Source organism: Corvus cornix, chromosome 20, assembly GCF_000738735.6.
Source record: "Corvus cornix cornix isolate S_Up_H32 chromosome 20, ASM73873v5, whole genome shotgun sequence".
Lineage (NCBI taxonomy): Eukaryota > Metazoa > Chordata > Aves > Passeriformes > Corvidae > Corvus > Corvus cornix.
Window position 1 is genome coordinate 10,288,560 of NC_046349.1, and position 20,333 is coordinate 10,308,892.

Here is a 20,333-nt window from a genome sequence, read left to right on the forward strand (position 1 = left end):
TAGTGACTGGCTTCTCATGGTTTTGGGTGGTTCAGTCTACCCATAAATTTGCATGGATTTAACAAGCAGTGTGAAGTTCCACCACTTTAAACAAATGACTCTAACTTTGTGTCTGAAAAAGACATCAGTTTATCTCCACTTTTATAGAATCACAGAATTGTTTAGGTTGGAAAGGCCCTCTCAGATCAAGTCCAACTGTTCCTCCAGCACTACCAAGCCCATCACTCAACCATGTCCCCAAGTGCCACATCTACATGGCTTTTAACTCTCTCCAGGGATGGTGACTTCACCACTTCCCTGGGCAGCCTGTGCCAGGGCTGGATAACCCTTTCGGTGATGAAACTTTTCCTGATCTCCAACCTAAACCTCTCCTGGCACAACTTGAGGCCATTTCCTCTTGTTCTGTCACTTCTTACCTGACAGAAGAGACCAACCCCTAGGTGGCTACAACCTCCTTCCAGGTAGTCACAGAGAGTCATGAGGTCTCCCCTGAGCCTCCTTTTCTCCAGGCTGAGCCCCCCAGCTCCTTCAGCTGCTCCTCATCAAACTCACTCTCTACCCTTTCCCAGCTCTGCTGCCCTTCCCTGGACATGCTCAATGTCCTTCTTATGGTCAGGGGGCCAAAACTGACCCCAGAATTTGAGGTGTGGCCTTACCAGTGCCCAGCACAGGGGGACAATCACTGCCCTGGTCCTGCTGGCCACACTATTGCTGACAGAGGCCAGGTGCCATTGTCCTTCCTGGCCACCTGGGCACACGCTGGCCCACGTTCAGCTGCCACCAACCAGCAGTTTGCACTGGTTTGGCTGATTTAGCTCGTCCCTTGTTGAACCCAGCAATTCTGCTTTGAGCTGGTGAGCCCAGCTAAAAGTCAAGATGTTTGATGCTCACATGGTAGGAAGCTCTTTCTTCCCTGTCCATCGGGCGTGTCACGTACATCCTGCCAGACACAGGGTCAATGTTGAAGACTTCCATGGGCGGCTGGTCAGCTCCCACTCCGGTGATGCTGTATCTGATATGGATCTCTTTGTCCTTATCGGAACGGATCTGGAGGAAATAACAGAGACAAGAATCCATAAGTTCTGGACAAAAGCCATAAGGATGTTTAAGCACCTTTAGAGATCTGAGCCTGAAGCCTGCAGAGGTGTAATACCACTGTCAATCCTGACAAGGGAGCTGAATGCCAAAGATTTGGCGAAAAGCCACGAAAAGTATATTCCACATAGTTTCAGCTGCTTTACTCTTCTTTAATTCCTGAGAAATCGTTGAAATTGTGACTTTTTGAGTGAGATGTGGAAGAGCCTAAAATGCACAAAACCCACTGTTTACATATTACTGAAACCCCAGTCTCCTCAAAGTGTTCAAATTTTTCAGCCATACCCAGAGTCTCCTGGCCATTAATCACTTCTGAAAACGCTGTCTGCAAGCTCCCACATCGTATTCTCAAACCTGGTGACTCTGCACACAAATACTCCCATGAAATTCAACGAATGGGGCTGTTTGCTCCTCTCTGTCCAACCCTGCTGGCTTGACAAGGACGAGCTGGGAACGCCCAGTGGGATGTTACCATTTCACTTGATTATTTGTTGAGGAAAAGCATGTTTTGGACACTGTTTCTGAAAGCCTTTCCCTCCCTCACCTTGAGAACAACACTGCAAGCCGAGTACAGCACAGCGAGTTCCATGAACCTTGGCTACAGAGCCAAGGAAAGAAAGAAGGGAGGTTAATATGTTGTCCTAGCAACCCTGACTATCTCTTTAAACACAAATTTAATTTTCTGATCAAATGCTGAAAGAAGTTCTTGCAACAGCATGACTATTCCCAAAAGAAAGTGCAAGGTACAAATAAATTACCACCCCCTGCACCATCACAAAGTGTCTTGGCACTGTAAAAAGCGATGTGCATAAATTTTTCCCTAACAGGTCTATGAATACAACGAAGTAGTGGGAAGATAATAGAGCCCTCGTAGCTAAGCGCACGCTGGCAGCTCTGCTACGGCACCTGCACCCTTGGAGGGGCCTGAGCGAACTTAGTGGGGTGCTGTGTCCCCCAAACAGCCTCGATCTGGGGAGAGAAGGTCATTTCCCAAGGGAAGAGGAGGCTTTGTTTGTCAGGCAAAGGAACTGAGATGGGGCTGTGGGCTGCTCCACACTCCTCCCATGTGTGACCTACTGCTATTCCTTCCTCTCCTGACACAGGAGGCCGACAAGATGCTGAACGTGTCAGTGCAGGGCAATATCAGATCCCTGGCCCCCAGAATCTCCTTTGATAGCTTTGTCCAGATCTGCTCCTGCTAATGGCTAATCATGTCAGTTATTACAGACAACGCCAGGATTGATCCGTGTGGCACCTGCGCCGCTGGAGCTGCAGGTCAGGGAATAGAGACAATTCCATTTGTCTTCTCTCCAAGGATTCACTGCTTGTTACGCTGTTAGTATTGAGGAAAACTGATTGGACTTACACTGGTATAGTCACTTAAAAGAGGGCCTGGGGACACTGAAAGTGCCCTCATACTGCACAGGCTGATTTTTCCAGGTTTATGTGGGGCTAGTGGGTATTTGGAAGAGAGACCCAAGTAGGCAGCCACGAATCAAACTTTCATTAGCAAATCTGGGGGTGAGGAAGGGTATATTAAAATCAAGCCTTGCTGCACAGCTGTGGTTTTGGTCACAGCAGCTGACCCACAAGATCAACAGTTGAAGACCACAGCCCCCCTTTTCAGAAGGTCAGCTCTGCCCTGCCAGAGGGAAGGGCTGGAAATGGAGCTGGTGGCAACGTCTGTGCAAATGCACAGCTCAAGTCAGGGAGTTCAAGCTCCAACTCACTGCATCCACACCTGGAGCCAGGCTTAAGGTAAATGAAAACAGGAAGACACTGCTAGACCTCCAGCTTTGAGCCAGAGTGGGGATCCCATCTTACAAATTAAAGACACACAGTTGTGTGTCTTTATCAGTGTGTGTCTGCACAGCTCCAAACAACCTGTAATGTAAATTTTCCCTTAACAAAGGTGGGAAAACCCCATAGCAACCCAATCAAGGCATCTGCACTTCTCCCCAGCCCCAGCCTGGCTCAGCTATGGCTGTGCTTGAGCACAAACACCAAAAAGCTCAGCAGTCACTCCAGGGAACCAAAATGGGAGCAGTTTTAACCCGAATCACAGAAGGGGAGAGCCTGTTAGTGGACATTTTTCTGCTCTATTTCCTGTTGCATATAGTACCCAGATCCCATTGTGATAGAAGCATTAGAAATGCATAGAGGGAGACAGAAACAGGGAAAAGGAGCCTGGATTTAAATATTCAGTGCTAAAGGCACTATATTTTATTTTTGGGAAACACAGATAAACAGAAGCTCTCGAAGAAAGCTATGTACAGTTTAATAAAGTGCACGCTATAGGATGTCCTTGCAGCACTTTTATTAGCATTAATAGGGTCTAAGCTGTCTGTATGTAAATCCTTGCAGATGTAGGAGATGAAATATATCATAAGACCCACACGACTTACCCAATTATACTGGGAGAAATCCATGACCTAATTATACCGCACTGAGCAAAACAAAGATGGGGGAAATATATTGCAAAGATTCAGCAATGACTCGTTACTTGCTGTTAATTGCAATCATAGCACAAGGGTTTGCCTGCTACCTGTACTTAAATCCATCTCCAGGAAAAATACAAGGGTGTGAAGTGTTCAGAAAAAAATCATGTAAGAAGTAGCACTTGTCACAGAAAGTTGCAAAGACCACTGACAATGAACCATAGTACATTTTACTACCAGGGAGATATTTATCACACACATGTTTTTTATATTGGAACATACAATTTTAGCACTCTTAATGAGATTAAAAAAAAAAAAAAGATTTTTCAGTAATCCTGTAATATTTTGACCAAAGGTTTCATTTGCCTAATTCCCAGGGTGCAATTTATTAAATCTTGTTGAGAAGAGCATTATCTGAACACAATGCAAGGTTTACTTCTTTTGTTGAAACTGTTCCTGGAGCAGTTTATCATAGTAATAATAATAATAATAATAATAGTAATAATAATCCCCTCTCTATTTCCAAGGAGCTCAATAGATCAGGAGTAAAAATTACTGGTTGGGGGAATTTACTGGTTCAGAAGGGAGTTATACTTTTTCCTTCATTTAGCCTGGGAAGTGAGAAGATGGTAACAGATCCATATGATAATCTTCTGACTGGAGAACATACACATGAATTTTCCTTTCATTTATCTCTCCTTTTATAATGCAGTCAAGAGGTATGCAGGGCTCTGGGTTACAGAACAGATGGCACAGGGATGGTTTTCCTTAGCTGCATTTATACATTTTTTACTTGGAGAACTCTTGGAGCTTTGAGCTTCTCCAGTGCCTGGCATGATTCAACTCTGCATATGATGATGTGAGCAGGATGAATGATGATGGCTGATGACTGTCATAAAAGGAATTTGCTTGCAAAGCAGCTTTTATGCTCTAAAAAACCCCTCTGGGATGGAGCTTGGAGTGGATTGATACACTGGTGAGGGAAAACGTCCCAGATCAAAATGCAATTTATGTTGGAAGACGCAATCCCTTGTTCCTATCCTACCTCACGAACACAGGTAGCATTTTCCATGCAGGAACCCTCACCAACTCTGACAGATACAAATGGACCATCTGGAAACTGTGGGATCAGCCACCAAAGCCCCAGAGGGGACCTGCAGCAGAGCCAGGCACCGCACTGCCATTGCCATCCCTCTGCTTGGCTGTGGCCAGCAAGGACAGGATGGCCTTGCAGCCCAGCAGAGAGTGGTTGGAGCTCAAATCATTGAGGCATCATCCAAAACCCAGCAATGGTTACAACTCAGAACCAGAACATCAGGACTCTGACTCAGCCCTTGTTTCTATAAAGCAATCCCAGAAAGAGGAGAAACGGTGCATTTTCACAGATGGGTATTTTCCACTGCAGGTTCTGATCTAATAACTAAAATGTTTGAAAATGATTTGCAACTCTTGAGATAATACAGGGCTAAGCCCTTCCAAGCTGGCCTTCTCCTCTGCAGCAATGTCTCATTTAGACAGAAGAGCAGTGTTTGTGGCACAGGATTGCATCCTGCTTTTGCAGATAACATCTGATGGTTCGTGCATCTCCATCAGGATTTACTAAAGGGTAGCTAAACCATTCCCACAAGCTTTACTGGTGAACAGAATTTCAGGTGATGAGCTCCTCTAAGCTACCAGATTTGAGCACTGTTCTTCTCCTGTTCATCCACACCTGTGTGCTCTCAGCATTGCCCTTCTTGCTGCAGGGGTTTGAATTCACAAGCCCTCTCTCTCATCCTGGCAGTGGCAGGAACCACCAGAGATCCCTGCAATGCTCCAAAGCCAGGAGCAGGGGTGGTACAGAGTATGGAAAGCTGTGTGGTCAGCAGATTGGAGGGCACCAGTGAGACTATAAATTATACAGTTCTTGGAGCACGACATTGCCAGAAAAAAGTGTTGCAATGGAGACTGTTTAGAGAGCAGTAAAGAAAATGCCTGGAGGCCCAGGAAATGGGGTGTGTAAGGAAAAGCTGAATGAACAAGGACAACTGAGCCTAGAGAAGAGATGTGACCTTAACAACAGTACCTAATAACCTATACTGGGAGAATTTCACAAGGTGTCCATGGTCTGGGTCCTGCCCTTCCTTGCACTGTGCCTAGGAATGTATCTGGAGAAAGCAGAGCGGGACATTTATTCTCTGTTACATTTTCCTTCCACAGAACGAACCAGAAAATAAATTTCATTCGAAGTTCTTTGTCTTGCTCTACAACATATGGAGTAAAAAATGCCCTTCAAAAACCACTTAGTTTCCCAAATCTCCCATAGAATACTAGGCAACATTTGCACTAACATGACCTGGGGATACTTAGACTTGATTTTTTTTGTTTTATAAAACCCATTATAATTATTAATGAACACATAAAATAATGTAAATGATAAGCAGTAAGTGTCTTTTATTATTAAGCTCTTAGCTATTTTGCCCATTAAGAAAACCAAATTAAAATAATTGAAGATTATAATCTGTCATGCATTCAAAATGCTCCATAGAAATTCAGACAGGCAAACATATTCAAAGCCTTTAAAAGAGCACACTTAAGAGTCAGTCTAAGCATTCCAGGATTGGCTCATTAATTTTAGTGGAAATATTTAAATTCAACTACTCTTACTGCTTATTGAAATCTTTGCTAAGGACTTACTTATTTATTTTTAACTAAATTTGCAATATGTTTAGGACTCATTTGTATAAAAGTTCTTAACTCTTATTTCACAGTTGTTTTAGAAGCCAGTAAAGAGACACATCTCTAGCCTTGTATTTCCAAACAAATTACTGTATGTTGCTGAAAGAATCACATATGGTTTCAATAAAAAGATGCAAAAGTGAAGCAGAGAAAAATGAAGATAGATTTGGAGACCCAACCAGGTGAAGGTAACATTTATTAACTTCTGTCTCCTTTTATCACACTTTCCAATGATCACAAGGTATGTCCTAGATGGAAATGAAAAAAAAAAAAAAATAAAATCCAAACCAGAAGATCCTCTAAAACATTTCTGGTCTTCAGAGAAAACAGTCTCTTCTGTGCCTTGCAAAGAGGATGCTTGGACAAGGCAGGGGCAGTTTGTATAAACCAAGCATTTTCACTAACTGCAGCCCTGGGTTTAACAGCAGCTTGCTCTGAAGCTTTCATCCACCCCTGGACAAAATGACCATCATCTGAGCCAAGTGTCCATGGTGGTGGTGTTTGCAAACAAGGTTAAGTAGGGAAAGACCTCTACTGACAAAGAAAGAAGGGATGGAATCGCCCATTTGTATGTGGGGATTTCTTTCTTTCCTCAGCTGGGACTGGTTTCATCTCACAGATGATTTTTTAAAGGCTTTGCATCTTGTCTCAGATAAACAGAAGAGAAGCAAGGGTGAAATCCATCCTCCTGAAGGCTTAAGTATACATCACATTTCCTGGAAGAAGTGGTTTTCTCTTTCCACCAAGAGAAGGAGAGAACCAAGGACTACACCTAGACTAGAGATCAAATTTTCCCATGGTTAAGATTCACTGCTGGGAGCTGAAGTTTCTTCCTCTTTAAAATACCACTCCAAAGCCAAACTATGAAACATTCCCTTTGCCCCAGTGGCTGGATCTCTCCCAAGTCAGGTTAGATCTTCCTGTGCTCCAGCTGAAATCTGTGCAAAGTGATTTCTAGCGTATTTATTTTGACGATAAGACAGAACACAAGTCGTGCTCCAGAGAGATTAAAGCTGTCATTTTAAGCCATTAATGTAACTGATGATGCAGCCTGCATGAAAGAAACGAAGCTATGAGATGTCTGAACCCAAAAGAGAAGAACCTCTCCTGTGTGCCCGGCTTGTTGTGTGGTACCTGCAGAGGAGCCCGTTCCCATCCAGCCATTCCCATCCAGCGCTCCTGCTCCTTACCACGAGGATTTGCTTCCTCTGCACGCACCCTGCGAGCGCTTGGCTAAGGTGCTGCACCAAATGTTCTGCTGCTGACAGCTTCCAGCATTTCACAGGTCATTTGGCTTCCACACGGCTCCCTCTGTCCAAGGGCTCCTCTCCAACCCTGTGGCTCCCTTCAGGCCAATTACATCCATGTGGACACACTCCTCTGAAGCCTCCCTATGCCCACGGGTAGCTTTGATAGTTTTCACTCCTTCTCTTGCTTCCAAGTGTTTTGAATTGTTTACCAGGATTTTTCTCCTCTACCTGGATGAAAATGTAACACTGAGCAGATGGAGAACAGCATATAAATCAGGCTCAATAAGGAGCTGGTAATGCAGTGGGAGAGAATTTCTGCCTGCAACTCTGGCCAGTAACTGTGTAACCCCACACATAAGCACAGGATGAAATTGAACTTGTCAGACTCACGGTCTAATTCAAAACTATCATTATTCTGCTTGGGATAAAAGTGAAATAACAATCCTTTTGCCTAGGAAGCCAAATTTTGTACATGATGAGATGACACACTACAAGCACAGAGTACCTGGTGTGCAGCAGTACATCCAGACCAAGGATCTGCTGCACCTTAACTCTGCTTTCCAACCTGCTGAAACTGCAAAGAATTTTTGTTTTAGCTTGAGTTGTCCTGACACGACAAGACTGAGGTCTGCAGGGCTCATGGGGCCAGTCTGCTCTGTGTTACTCTGCAGCTGGTCAAAGTTTCTGCGTGGTGACTTGAGACTGCCAGCAGCTCCTGTCAGGTCTGTCTTTACCAGTGGAAAACTCAGTAAACTGCAATTTTTTTGCATGGTCTTTGTGATTAAGTAATTTTCATTACTCGCTATTATGAAGGTCAAGAAGCCAAGGTGCCCGTATCAGGAACTGGCCAATGTGGATCTTCCACATCTCATGGTAATTGATATGGCACAGTCATTTCTCAAGCAATACGTGCCCTTTTTCGGGCCTTTTGCAGCCTGAAAACTCCACTGTGGAAATGCCTCAGACTGTAGCAAGGCAAGAGAGAGGGAGGACAGCAGCTCTGATGGGAAGATTACAGAACATCTCCACGTGACCAACATCTTACCACTGCCAGAACCTTGATAGCAGAAGCAACAAAACTAATTTTTACTACTCTTTCCCTTATCTCTCTTACAAGAAAGCAAATTCTTCACTGCAGTGACTGAAGGCATCCCAGTGGAGCTGATGTGCTGCTATCAGGTGAATTTTGGCCCTGAAGAACTGAGGCTGGTTCATACTGTGCAAGATGCAAGGGGCTGATACTGCCTGACTGGGATTTGAAGCAGATGCACAAACCCTCTGCTGTAGAAGATGCTCCATGACAAAAGGTGAGAGGAAATAACCTCTGAGAGTTCAAACCACACTGTTCTTACTCCTGTGACAGGCAAGAGAAGATCATCCTTCATAATCTATTTAAGAAGGGCTACGCACTGTTTCTTTGCAGAGGGTACCATCCTGCAGCACCTTCTTGCAGCTGGCCCCACTGCTGCCTGTGATGGCTATGCCTAAATGAAGACAAAGTCAAGAAAAACAAATCATGGCAGTGGGAATTTGTCCTCATTTCTTTTTGAAGTGCATCTCTCCTGAAGCCTTATGTTATTACATCATGTCTGCCACAAAGCCAGCCTGGAAAAGAGAATCCAGCACCTTTCTGGGTAAAAATGAGCAGAAAACTTGAGTGCTCAGTGCAGAAGATAAATAAGGGTAGCAAATATTGACCTACACAGGAGTAACCTGATCACTGTAACTAATGATTGAGGCCCTCAGCTGGTATAAATCAGTGTAAACTCAGTGGCTTCAAACAGAGACATGCTAATTTATTTCAGCTGAAAATCCAGCCCATGGCATTTAAAAATTTAGCTGAACAGCAGAAGAACAAGTGAAGAATGATCTTCACACAACACACAGCAATTTACCACAGGCAACATTCCTCTTGGTAGGACAGTGAGCTTGGACACGGGGAACAAGCATTCAGGGGAGAACAAACACACTTGTGTTCTCAGGAAGGAAGTTTTTCCCAGACTCAAGGGATGTAATTGGTCTTAGTGTGTGTGACCTTTGCTGTTGTAGTGAGCTCTGGCTTTCCCAGAGGCATGCACTGAACTCCCAATGGCATGATGCCTCCAGATATTACTGATCATGGAGAAGTGATGCTGTGGCATGATTGTGAGTGCTGGTCTCAGCATAAAATAAAGCTTTTGGACCTGCCTGCAAATAGCTAACAATGGGAAACAACAATAAAACCCTCCAGTGTGTCTATTTTGGAGAACAAAATCTGCTGAGGCTCATGTTTGAGATGCTACTTTGGGATGCTTGCAGAGCAGGATTTAAAGCTCTGCAGCTCTCAAAGTCTCTCTAAAAAGTTTAATTATAGGAAAAGCAAACCCATTTGTCTGTTCTGTAGGGTGGATTACACGGCACAGCGTATACAGAAGTTATTTCAATGGTCAGTAAAAGGAAACACCAACATGAGGAGGCAGGAAATGAAGCTCTCTGTGCACACGGGAGCAATGCTAAAAGACATCAGTGCAGGTCTAGATTTGATGATCCTGAAGGGTCCTGTCTAACCTGAGATATTTTATGATTCTGTGATTTATTGCCCAGTGAACAGTGTGAGATGTCTTTGGTCCTAGAACTCATCCTCTTTTGTAACACAGACAAAATACTGAATCCTCCATAACTTTTCCCTGATGGCCAAATTCTGCACACGGATGCACACATACGTTTCCTTCCACAACAGCTATGCTGGATATCCAAGAGCTGTACTCTTCCTTCAACGAACTTGCAGAGCAAGACACCACAAGAACTCTGTGGTCAGGAATGTCCAAGTAAGGTAACAGCAAACAGGCTGACATCAGGCTGGCACACCCAGCCTGCACACCTGGACCCAGCCCTTGCCCACATGTGGCATGCAGGTACACAGCAGCTACAGGACACACTGCCAGGCTCATGCCAGCACCCCCTCTCCAAGCCAGCTCTCCTGTGCCCTCCCATCACCTTCCCACAGCCCCTGCCCACCCTGAGGGTCCCCCAGCAGCTGCAGCTCCTGCACCCACACCTTTCCCTCTGGCGTGGGAACTCCAACACCCATAGTCTGTGCAGATGTGCCTCATGCATCAGGGATGGGAGATTGCCTTCAAGGAAATTACAAACCTGGCTGAACTCTGCTCATTTGGAATGAATTCACAGGGCTGGATTTTTGGCAAGTTTTTTGCTTTTGTTAACTCTATTTCTGTGCGGGTTTGATCTGAGACCCCTGCTTGCTTTGACTTGAATTCATGTTAGACTTATTCATGTGACTTATTGATGTATTTCACATCCACACACTTTTAATGCTAGAGGCAGACAGGCCAGCTTGAGGACATGGAACCATAAATGAAAAGAAAACCAAACAAACCAGTAATTTCTGACACGTTACACAGCCTTTTCATATCTCACTTCCATTTATGGCACATCCTGGTTTTGGATTTAACTCTCCAAACTCACTAACAGTCCTGAAAGATCACCAACACAAGCTTTTCACCCTCCAAAAACCCCAACAACAACAACTGCATTCAAGTCATCAAGGATTTTAGAGTCCAGCCTAGTCTGGGATGCTTACTCTCAACTCCCATTTTAATTGAAGATGCTCTGACAGACACATGGAATTTCTTGTTTAATTTTTTTTTCAGTATTATTAATTGATAATTTAATTTTTGATCTGGTGAATTACATGCATTACATGAATTCACCATCAGTGAAATGACAAGTTTAGAGCAGAATAGTTTAGGTAAGCAGATTGTCAGTGCTTATGGCTGTAAGACATAATTATGTACAGCCAACTGTGTAACGCGCTTGAAAAAATTATAAGCCTAGGCACAGAAATTAAAATTATTTCAAGATGAAGTTGTACAAATACAGCTGCAAAAAGCTGCAAAATCCTATTAATTTGTGCCAACTGTAGTGGGTAGTGCAGGGGGGATCCAGCCCCCACCTCCCTGCTGAAAGAAGTTTAACACTCAGTGAATAAAGGCCTGGGTGCTCAAACATGGCTCCAGAAGACTATTTCAGCTATTCTTTATGTACTCATAAACTTGTGGGCCTCAGCTGGTAACTTGGTATGATGACTCCTCAGCATGTCAGGGCAAACATTAAATGCTAAATTACCATATGTCAGCTTAGGGTGGTTAATAATTCTACTGCATCTTGGACAACTTGAAGGTTTTTCTGAAATTGCTGTCAAATCAAATCTTTCTTTCGATCAATAATGCAGCCCAATGAAATACACCATTTGTGGTGTCGAAAAGAATAGATTAGCAAAGTACTGTAAATGCAGCTGGCAAGGACAACAAACTGCATTCTCTTAGCTAGTGATGCCCAATAAGTACATCAATACTTCCAACGAGAGGACCTGTGTGAGGAAATGGCAGTGTCTGTTCATCACATACCTATTGCTCTGTTCTGTGCTCTTCTGGTTGCCACCAAAGCCCCCTGACCCCGTTTTCCCTGTGGATCTAACAGGCAGCAGGTAATTAGAGCAGCAATATTTGTTTTATGCTGCTGGGTCTATCAATTACAGCCAGGGGAATGAAATAGAGAACGACTGTGAGCATGGAGAACCCGTCTGACCTGCTGCTTGTTTTCCAAGCTGTGTAATAGAGATATCTCTGGCAATACTGAGGATCAGGACTAGCTGGCAACAGCCAAATCAGGTAGGAAGTGCAGAAATCTGCACACTGGGCTTATTTAGAGGGGTACTACCCACCCCAGATCGTGCTGCTTCTGCCACTTTTACTTTTAGTCAAGCACAGCTACAACAAACACACGCTACTCCAGCAAGTAAAACAGATTGGAAAAGATGTTGTTTCCTCTGTGCATTTGACAGCATTGATGACACATTTCAAGATACTCAACACTAGGAAATCAGGACCAGATCTCCAGTTCAACTGCATTTCCTGTCAAAACACCTGAAACCTAATCAAATTACTCCTACTTTGTTTTCCTGCGCATCTTACTATGGATATGCAGAATATCTGACCATGGGCTCCTGTGGTGCAGCCACAGGATGCTGTAGCGCCTATGTGAGCCCTGGAAATGATTTTTCCTTAACATCAACTGAAAGAAAAGGTGTTGCACTGCAGATGGCTTTGCTGAGCAGCACCCAGCCTGCTCCTCGCTCCCATGAGCAGCCCTCCAGGAACAAGGCTGGGAAGCCCTGCTCCAGTTTCTTTTTTTGAAGTACTAACAAAATCTGAGCTCTTACAACATCTCAGTGTTTTCTCCTGCTCTTTGATCTCTTCACTACATTCACAGTCATGTCAGATTTTATAGTTCAGTTGTGAGTCAGAAATATGTTCTCTGGGTCTTACAGATCCATCCCATCCGGCACAGACACCTTCCAAAGCCTTGTTGGAGCCTGGTGACAGCAAGAATGGACCCAAAACACAGTGGTCCCCAACAACCTTTAAAACCATCAGCAGTGAGTAAGCAAAACCCATTTCTTATAGCACATTTTTTGAGCATTTTGATTTTTGGTAATTCAGGCCACTCCATCCAATACCCAGCTGCAGATAGATTTAGTTGTAGCAGTTGTTCTCAGGCTGCAGGGCCCTGAGAAAGTGATGTGAAAGTTGCTGGTAGCAGGAAATTGCCTTCATAATACTTTCAATTTAAAAAAGTTGGTAATGACACAGGGAATAGGTCCTGTGGGAACCAGAAAGGTTGAAAATAATCCACCAGCGAAAGAATTGTGAACTGCTGACTTTGGGCATTTAATTGGGATGGAATTACAGGTCATCTCCCTCCATCAGTCCTGTGCACACTCCAAAGGTGATACTAAAAAGGAACAGATTATTATTATTTCATAGAGTATCTTTTTTTTTTTTAATCAGAGGAAATGAAAGGAAAACATTCTGCCACATACCCAAATCATGCAGCTGCTTTATAAGCAGTGCCTTGCTCTCTGAGCTGGTGTAAACCAGCACAGCTTCTCTTAATTCAGCTTTATGCCCATTTCCAGTGGGTGCCAGGCTGACCCAGTATTTCTGTGGAGATTACAGTGGGATATCGCTTCATGCTTATTTCTAGGAAAGCTCAAAGTTGGCTCTTGTGCCTTTGAGGAGCTGGATGTATGTGAGGAAATGATGTTTCTTCAAATTCTAAATCTTCAGGGCTTTTTTTTTTTTTTTTTTTTCTTTTTAATCAGAAGCAGGAGGAAGATTTCCTGACCCTCTGAACTATCCCTGGGTTTGAATACGCTACACAGCATGCCTGTAAACACAAGAAGAAAGCTCTTGTGTGAAACTTCTTAAACTGCAGAGGATGACGGACGGCAAATAGGATGCAAGCCAAGGAACATGACAATTAGCACAGAGAAAGTTTTCAGGATTCATTCCATCAGTCAGCACTTAAGGAGGCTTTGAAGGGGGAAAAAGCATCCTTTTTATATTAATCCACTACTTCTGCACTTTCCCCCTATTCCATGGATTTAGTGCTTAGCTGCTAGATATCTATATGCAGAGCTTTATTAAGAGGAGCTGGTTTACTTTTTGAAGGATTCCACATCCATTAGTTCATAGAGAGAAAAGAGGCAAAATCATTTCTCCTGCTGCAATACCCACAGTTTAAATGACGATTTACTGTTCCCCAGCTTTTAGTACTTAAAGATGTGGATGAGAAAAGGGCTAGCATTTCTTGCAATGTATTTCTGGTCATCACCTTGCTAAAGACTTGGTTGTGCTACTGATGATAAAGTAACTCAGTAAAAGCAAAGGGAAAATCCCCTTTTTCTCCCCCTTTTCTATCTTGGCAGACTTCACATCTGAAGAGGCACCTTACTGTTCCAAGATAAAATATTTCTTTTTTCTTTAAAGAGAAAAAGTTCTCTCAAGCAAGAACTTGGGCAACAGCAGGGGACAACACCATGCCAGTATTAATTAGCAAATTCCAAATGAATCATGGTTTGTGCTTAGCAGGGTATGGTTGAAAACGATGTGAACTCTTAAAATGTTGTGTTGAGCGTACTAGTTACAGCTTACTTTTTATATATTTTTTAATAAGACTAACAAAGAAAGAGTTGCTTTGGAAGGGCATCTTATTTCCTCCATGGCCCTGTTCCCAGGCATTTGTGCTCTTGCCCATCTCTTTATCTGAAGGTTGACACCCCCCCTTAGCTCATCCCTTTTGGTTTGAGGCCATGACTGGGGGATGGCATTTTGCCTCTAATTAAGAGGTGGCGTGCGGGGTTGCCCCCGCTGTGACCTGAATCACCTAGCAGGGGGTGCATGGTGACATGCCACACTCATCATCTCTGTGCCTCTTTGATCCTGAGTCTCCAGGACTCCAAGATGTGCCTTCCCCACTGAGGAGTGGTGCTCCAGCCCCTCCAGAGCTCTCCAAAACAGCACAGGAGGCAGAACTGGGCAGTGGCTGCACCTGGCGGCAGTGATGGACTCTAATCTTAATTTCAGGATTATTCAGGTTGTGATTAAGCTGGGGCACCTGTCAGTGCAAGGCTCATCAATTCTCTTTGATTTGAAAAAGTCTGCATCTGTGTCAGAACTTCAATTTCAATGCAGAACTCTGTCACTGTTTTCCCACTCTCTCCCCTCAATATTGAGTTTAAAAGACACGGGAGTTGAGAGAAGAGACTGATGCACAGGTCTGGGGTAAGCAGCCATGGGAGGCTGTGAGCATTCATTCAGAGGTAGCTACAAGGAGAAAAAGATGCTCTTGGCAAGCTGAGAAACGTGAGATTCCCAAGTCTCCTTGTGCTTTCCCTTACCCTGGCAAACAGAACTGACAGTGCACAGAAGAGCTGGGGGCTATTGCAACCTAAAGAACAACTGCAACATCCACTGGGATCCAGAACATTCAGAGCTATTTTAATCAAATTACTATCGATTAGGGACAAACTAGAGTCTACTGAAGTTAATGGACACATTTCCATCGACTTCAAAGGGCTCTGAAACAGCCTGTAACCGAAAACAAGCAAGTACCAAAATGAGGAAATGCATCTGAGTCTCACTCTAATTGCATGAGATGAAAGAACTGTTTCAGCTGGAACTTTTTGAAACTGTTCTGCTCGAGACAGATGTCAAACACCTCAAATGGTCAAAAATTCCGCAAAGCTACCAGAAATAAGGAGAGCCTGACAGCAGCAAGCGTGGCCGGCTGAGGGTACCAGAGACACACAGACAGATGTATCAGCTGTACGGACACTTCTGGAAGACCTTCACCAACTTATATAGGAAAAGATCTCGGCAACTCTGTGCGTGTTTAGATATACATACTAATTTAGTTTTACTTTCCACTCAAATTTATTTTCTCTCAGAAGGAAGAGGTTTTTTCTTCTTTTTCCCTGGAAATGTCAGTGTTTAATTCAACACTACAAATGTAACATTTGTCCTTTTGTCTTCACAGGACCTAATCATCTTCTCTGAGGGATGAATATGAAATCATGACACAAGCAATTTGTTTAAAGTAGCCTCTTTTACTGCCTAGAACATTTTGTTGCCTTTAAAGCTATATATTTCTGTGACAGCCAGACAGCCATTAAAACCCACAAACCTTAAGGTCTATGAGGTACAAAAGGGATTTCTTCTTTTAAATTTTGTAAGGGGAAAAAATCAGGCCTGAATACTGGGAGGTCATAACTTTACTGACCTTCACAATATTCGGTTCTTCCCAGAGCTGCTGTAATTAAGTGTTGAGTCAGTGGAAGAAATAAGGGGTTTTTTTTCATATTTAAGAAGCTAAATTGAGATGGCATTTTAAATAGCTTGTTAGGACCAGTAGCACCATATTGTTGTCAACTCCAGCATTACCCTTCTCCAGCTTTTATTCATCCAAGAGCCTTAGGAGGTAAACAGATAAATTCCACTTGAGGTCACTTGTGCCATGCTGGGATGGCAGTGGAGGCTGCAGTGGCTTTCTTGACCACCTCGTACTTGAGAAAATTTGGGGCAGTATTAAAGGAAGATTTTGGGTTTAAATACTTCACCCTGCCTAGTTCCCTCTTCCATCAACATTCAATGGGATGTTTTTCTCAAAGTGTATCAGAGTAAGTACCAGAATCTGCCTACATATATATGTGTATATATGTATGTATATATGTGTGTGTACATATATATATGGATGGATGACAATTCCAGCACCGTTACCAATGAGAGAAGAGTACAAACATCCAACAAATATCCAGCTACCAGAGCCCTGATCAACAGCTCTTTTGCTAGAAAACACACAGAAGATTGTCCACCCAAGGCCCCAGTCCCAAGGCTTTCCAGACAAACTGTGGGGAAGAACAGGTGCAGAGCACAGCAGTAGCTGATGGGAGCCCTTTTTCCAGCCATGCTGCCATGTCAAACCACAATGTTCAACCAGGTAAGATGCTGTTCATCCTTCCCTTCATGTTGCTCCCAACCAAGCGTCACCTCAGTGGTCACCTCGAGTGTGTGACTGGAGCATGGGCTGAAGAGCTGCACCCTCCCCATCCCTTCAAAAACCCACAGCTGGGATTGAAAGACATGGTTCGAGCCCCTCTTAATGTCCTATTATCTGTGGATCACTGGCAGGGTTGATTATAACAGTTTGACACGGCTCCAGAGGAGCTGTTACAGTCTATTGTGTCAATAGGTACCCAAGGAGCCTTTAATCTGCAGACACATGTGTAAAAACAGCAGACTAAAACCACAGTTTGTTGGGTTTTTTTTTTAAAGTTGTTACTGCTAAAGCAGTAAAAAGAAGCAAAAGTAATGCTCATTGTAGAAATAAAAGCCCTGTCATTTTTCCCATGACAAGAGCACAAAAAGTCTGAAACCCAAGATTTTCCCCCTTTCAGTTGTAATATAAAAATGATCCAAAATGTTTACGCCAGGAGACAATTTGGAATGACTTGTTTTCCTGCTGAGCTATAATCTTGGTCAGCGGGAATGCTCCTGATGTGACTCAAAATGTATTGCTGCTGTAGTGTGAAGGAAAGAAGGGGTGAACTGTCATAATTCTTAAATTAGCAGAAACGGGTTTTTGTGTATATGATGTGTGAAAGTATGACAGTAAACATGGGGGGAAATTGTTTGTTCTTCTTGGAAACTGGTAGCTGGATTTGATTAAGGAAAGTGTACTTCCATGTTAGGTTCTCATGAGGTTCCTGGATACTGCAGAGACAGGCGTGGTGCGCAGGCACACACAGAGATACTGCAGTGGTACAGACAACATACAATTATCACTTACGAAGTCACAGGCTCCTGCTTTTAACAAGCACATTCTTTCAAAACACTGCTTTGCCCAGTGAGGTCTATGAGATGCCACATACCCAGAGCACAGAGCAATTCCAATTTGTTTTCCCAGAAAATGCTGTTAAAAATGGTTCACTTAATAAAGAATTCTGTTTACAAGCAAGAAGTTAGAAGATGCCTTGGAAACATCTGATTGCTCATTCTTTAAGCAGTATCTTTTTGCAGATACAGTATAATTTTCAAAAAAGGGTATGAGCTGCATAAACATTCAGGATCTTTCCTGAGAACATCACTGACTTTTCAGTCCTATTTCCACTTAGTCCCGACAAAAACACATCCACTGGAAGTTTTGCAAGAGAATAAACACTTAGGATGCTAGCAATTAAATCCTTCCTTGTACAAGGGTCTTGATGTTTCTTTCCACTGACAGTCATGACAGAAGAGCACCACCATCTAATGAGAATTTTAATAAAAATTATTGAATGCAGAACTTCCCTTGTGTGACTTGGCACACTTCAGTCCTCAGGTCTTTAGGGGGAAAAAAGGCTGCATTGCAAAGCCCATACACTGGAAAAATATTTGACAGTGTGTTTCAAAACATTATTTAAATAGAGGCTTCTGTTCAAGTTATTAATGCCTTTAATATGGATTCTCATCTCCTCTTCTCTTTTTATTACTTTGTGTGTCTTTCTGGTTATTTAAAGGGTTGTGAAAAGAGCTGGTCAGCACTTCAGAGCTCCCACTGCTCGTCAGCGACAGATGCCGACCATAAAGTTAAAGCCAACACAAAAGAAAAGCCCAACACAGATTTCTTTCCTCTCCTCTCAGGGGAGGGAAGGCAAACACATCCATCCTTCCCTATCCTGCTCCTCCCAGCTTCCTACCAGAGAGCAACCCTGGAGCCAGAACCGAGCTTGATGCCTTATTTTAACTAAGAATATGGGGGAATGAACTCTTTATTAATCACTATCTGACCTGGAGCAGAATGCCTGTCCCATCAGGTAGTGCTAAGAGAAGCCCAGGAGAACATCCTGCATCCTCAGGAGAATCTGCAGGTGCTTGGGCAGCGTGTGCCCCCTCCTCTGGTACCACGCTGCCCTTTCCTCGGGGCAACAGCTGGCTGTGACAGCCTGTGTGTTTGATGGTCTGGATACCACACACATGGGAAAAGGGTCACGGTTTCCAAATCATCTGGTGGAGTAATGGGAGGAGACAGCTCCCCAGCAGCACGAGCCAGAACATCTCCGTGCTCTGACATCGCGTCAGGGCAGTGGGACAGGCACAGGCAAAGCAGTGATCTCCCGTGTCCTGCAACATCTGGTCTTCTCCATCAGACCAGGGGTGGTGTCAGATTGTGCCAAAAGCATCTGGGCTTCTTGTTTGCTTCATCTCCCACACCTTCAATCTGAACTAATTCAAAGCACAGATCAGCTGGTGAATTTTTAGTGATCGTGAAAGCTGGCAGCATTAAACAAACACAGCAGAACAGGACAGATACAGTCCAAATGCAAAAAAACCTTCAGTCCTATCTTCTAATACACCTACCAGGGCAGTCCCAGGCTCTCCCAGTAAGAGTTTCTTATCCTGACAATGCTGAATGTTTATGTAGCATTTTCCACATTAACGGCACAGCGAGGAAATAAAGAGGCAGACGATTCACGTTCACGAGTAAACGATGTACACAAGGAGAGAAAAAGCCCTAATCCATTTGGAGTCTGAAATCAGATCTCCAGAGATGCTTTAGATTATTGCCCTACAGGATGCCCAGAGTTTGTAGCCAACTTAATGGCTTTCCTAATACCAAGATGCTCCTAATGAATAACAGGGCTGGATGAAAAAACTTTTTATAAAGTCACTTACAACTGGATTAAGTGTATCAAGATGTTTTCTTTGATATTGTCTTGTCAGTTCATATCAAGTGACTCTTCCATGCTTTCATGTCAGGTAATTCCCAAGAAATTCATGGCTACAATCTAAAATAAATGTGTGACTTTCAAATCAGTGAGAGCTGAATGATAGGAATTTTAAACTGCTGGGATAAAACTGCTAGCTACTTCATAACACTCATGCTGCTTCCAGATTTAATACCTGCCTTTTCAAACACTATCAATTCACTTAATATGTCAGTGGGGAATCACATTACTTTATTTTATTTTCCTTTCTAAAGATCATGAACCATTTTCTCTTACAGAAATGTACCAATTACCCACATGCCAATTGTCCCAGCCACACTCTGATCTTACAGCGTGGACATTCAGCTCAGGTGCACACAGAGCTTTCTGATGCTACAAAAGAACCACTATGGACTAAATTCCGGACTGATGTAAGCAGGCAAATTTCTGCTGACATCAATGGAACTGCACTCCCCAACACAGGTTCTGAGTTTTGCCCTCTGCCCTAAGAATCTGACAAATACCGATGGAAGTCAGAAAGAAACCTTTCATGTGAAGAATTCCTAATTTAAGAAATTAGCAGAGCAAAGCCATGGAAAGAGAGGGTAGAAATAAGAGACCATATTGTTCCATTTGTGCTGGGATAGGCAAATTGTGTCTTACTCTGGCAGCTGGGACATTTGAAGATGGGGAATTTCCACTGGGGCACGGCCAGAGGTGTTGGTACTGCTCCCTGCCCTTGCAGGA

The 20,333-nt window shown here is 43.5% G+C and overlaps 1 protein-coding gene across 2 annotated transcripts in view; it reads right to left on the reverse strand.

The window, feature by feature from the left end:
• Positions 1-20,333, reverse strand: part of CDH4 (cadherin 4) — a 423,758-nt gene that overhangs the window by 98,742 nt on the left and 304,683 nt on the right. Inside the window, exons 1-2 of one of the 2 annotated variants that reach the window (XM_039563525.1) lie at positions 1,381-1,472; positions 892-1,047 (exon numbers count right to left, since the gene is read on the reverse strand). In XM_039563525.1, coding sequence (XP_039419459.1) covers positions 892-1,047; positions 1,381-1,398 — 174 coding nt within the window. In that variant the 5' untranslated portion in view covers positions 1,399-1,472. Of the gene's footprint in view, positions 1-891; positions 1,048-1,380; positions 1,473-20,333 lie in introns of those variants that run through there. The other variant, XM_039563524.1, reaches the window with a different exon arrangement.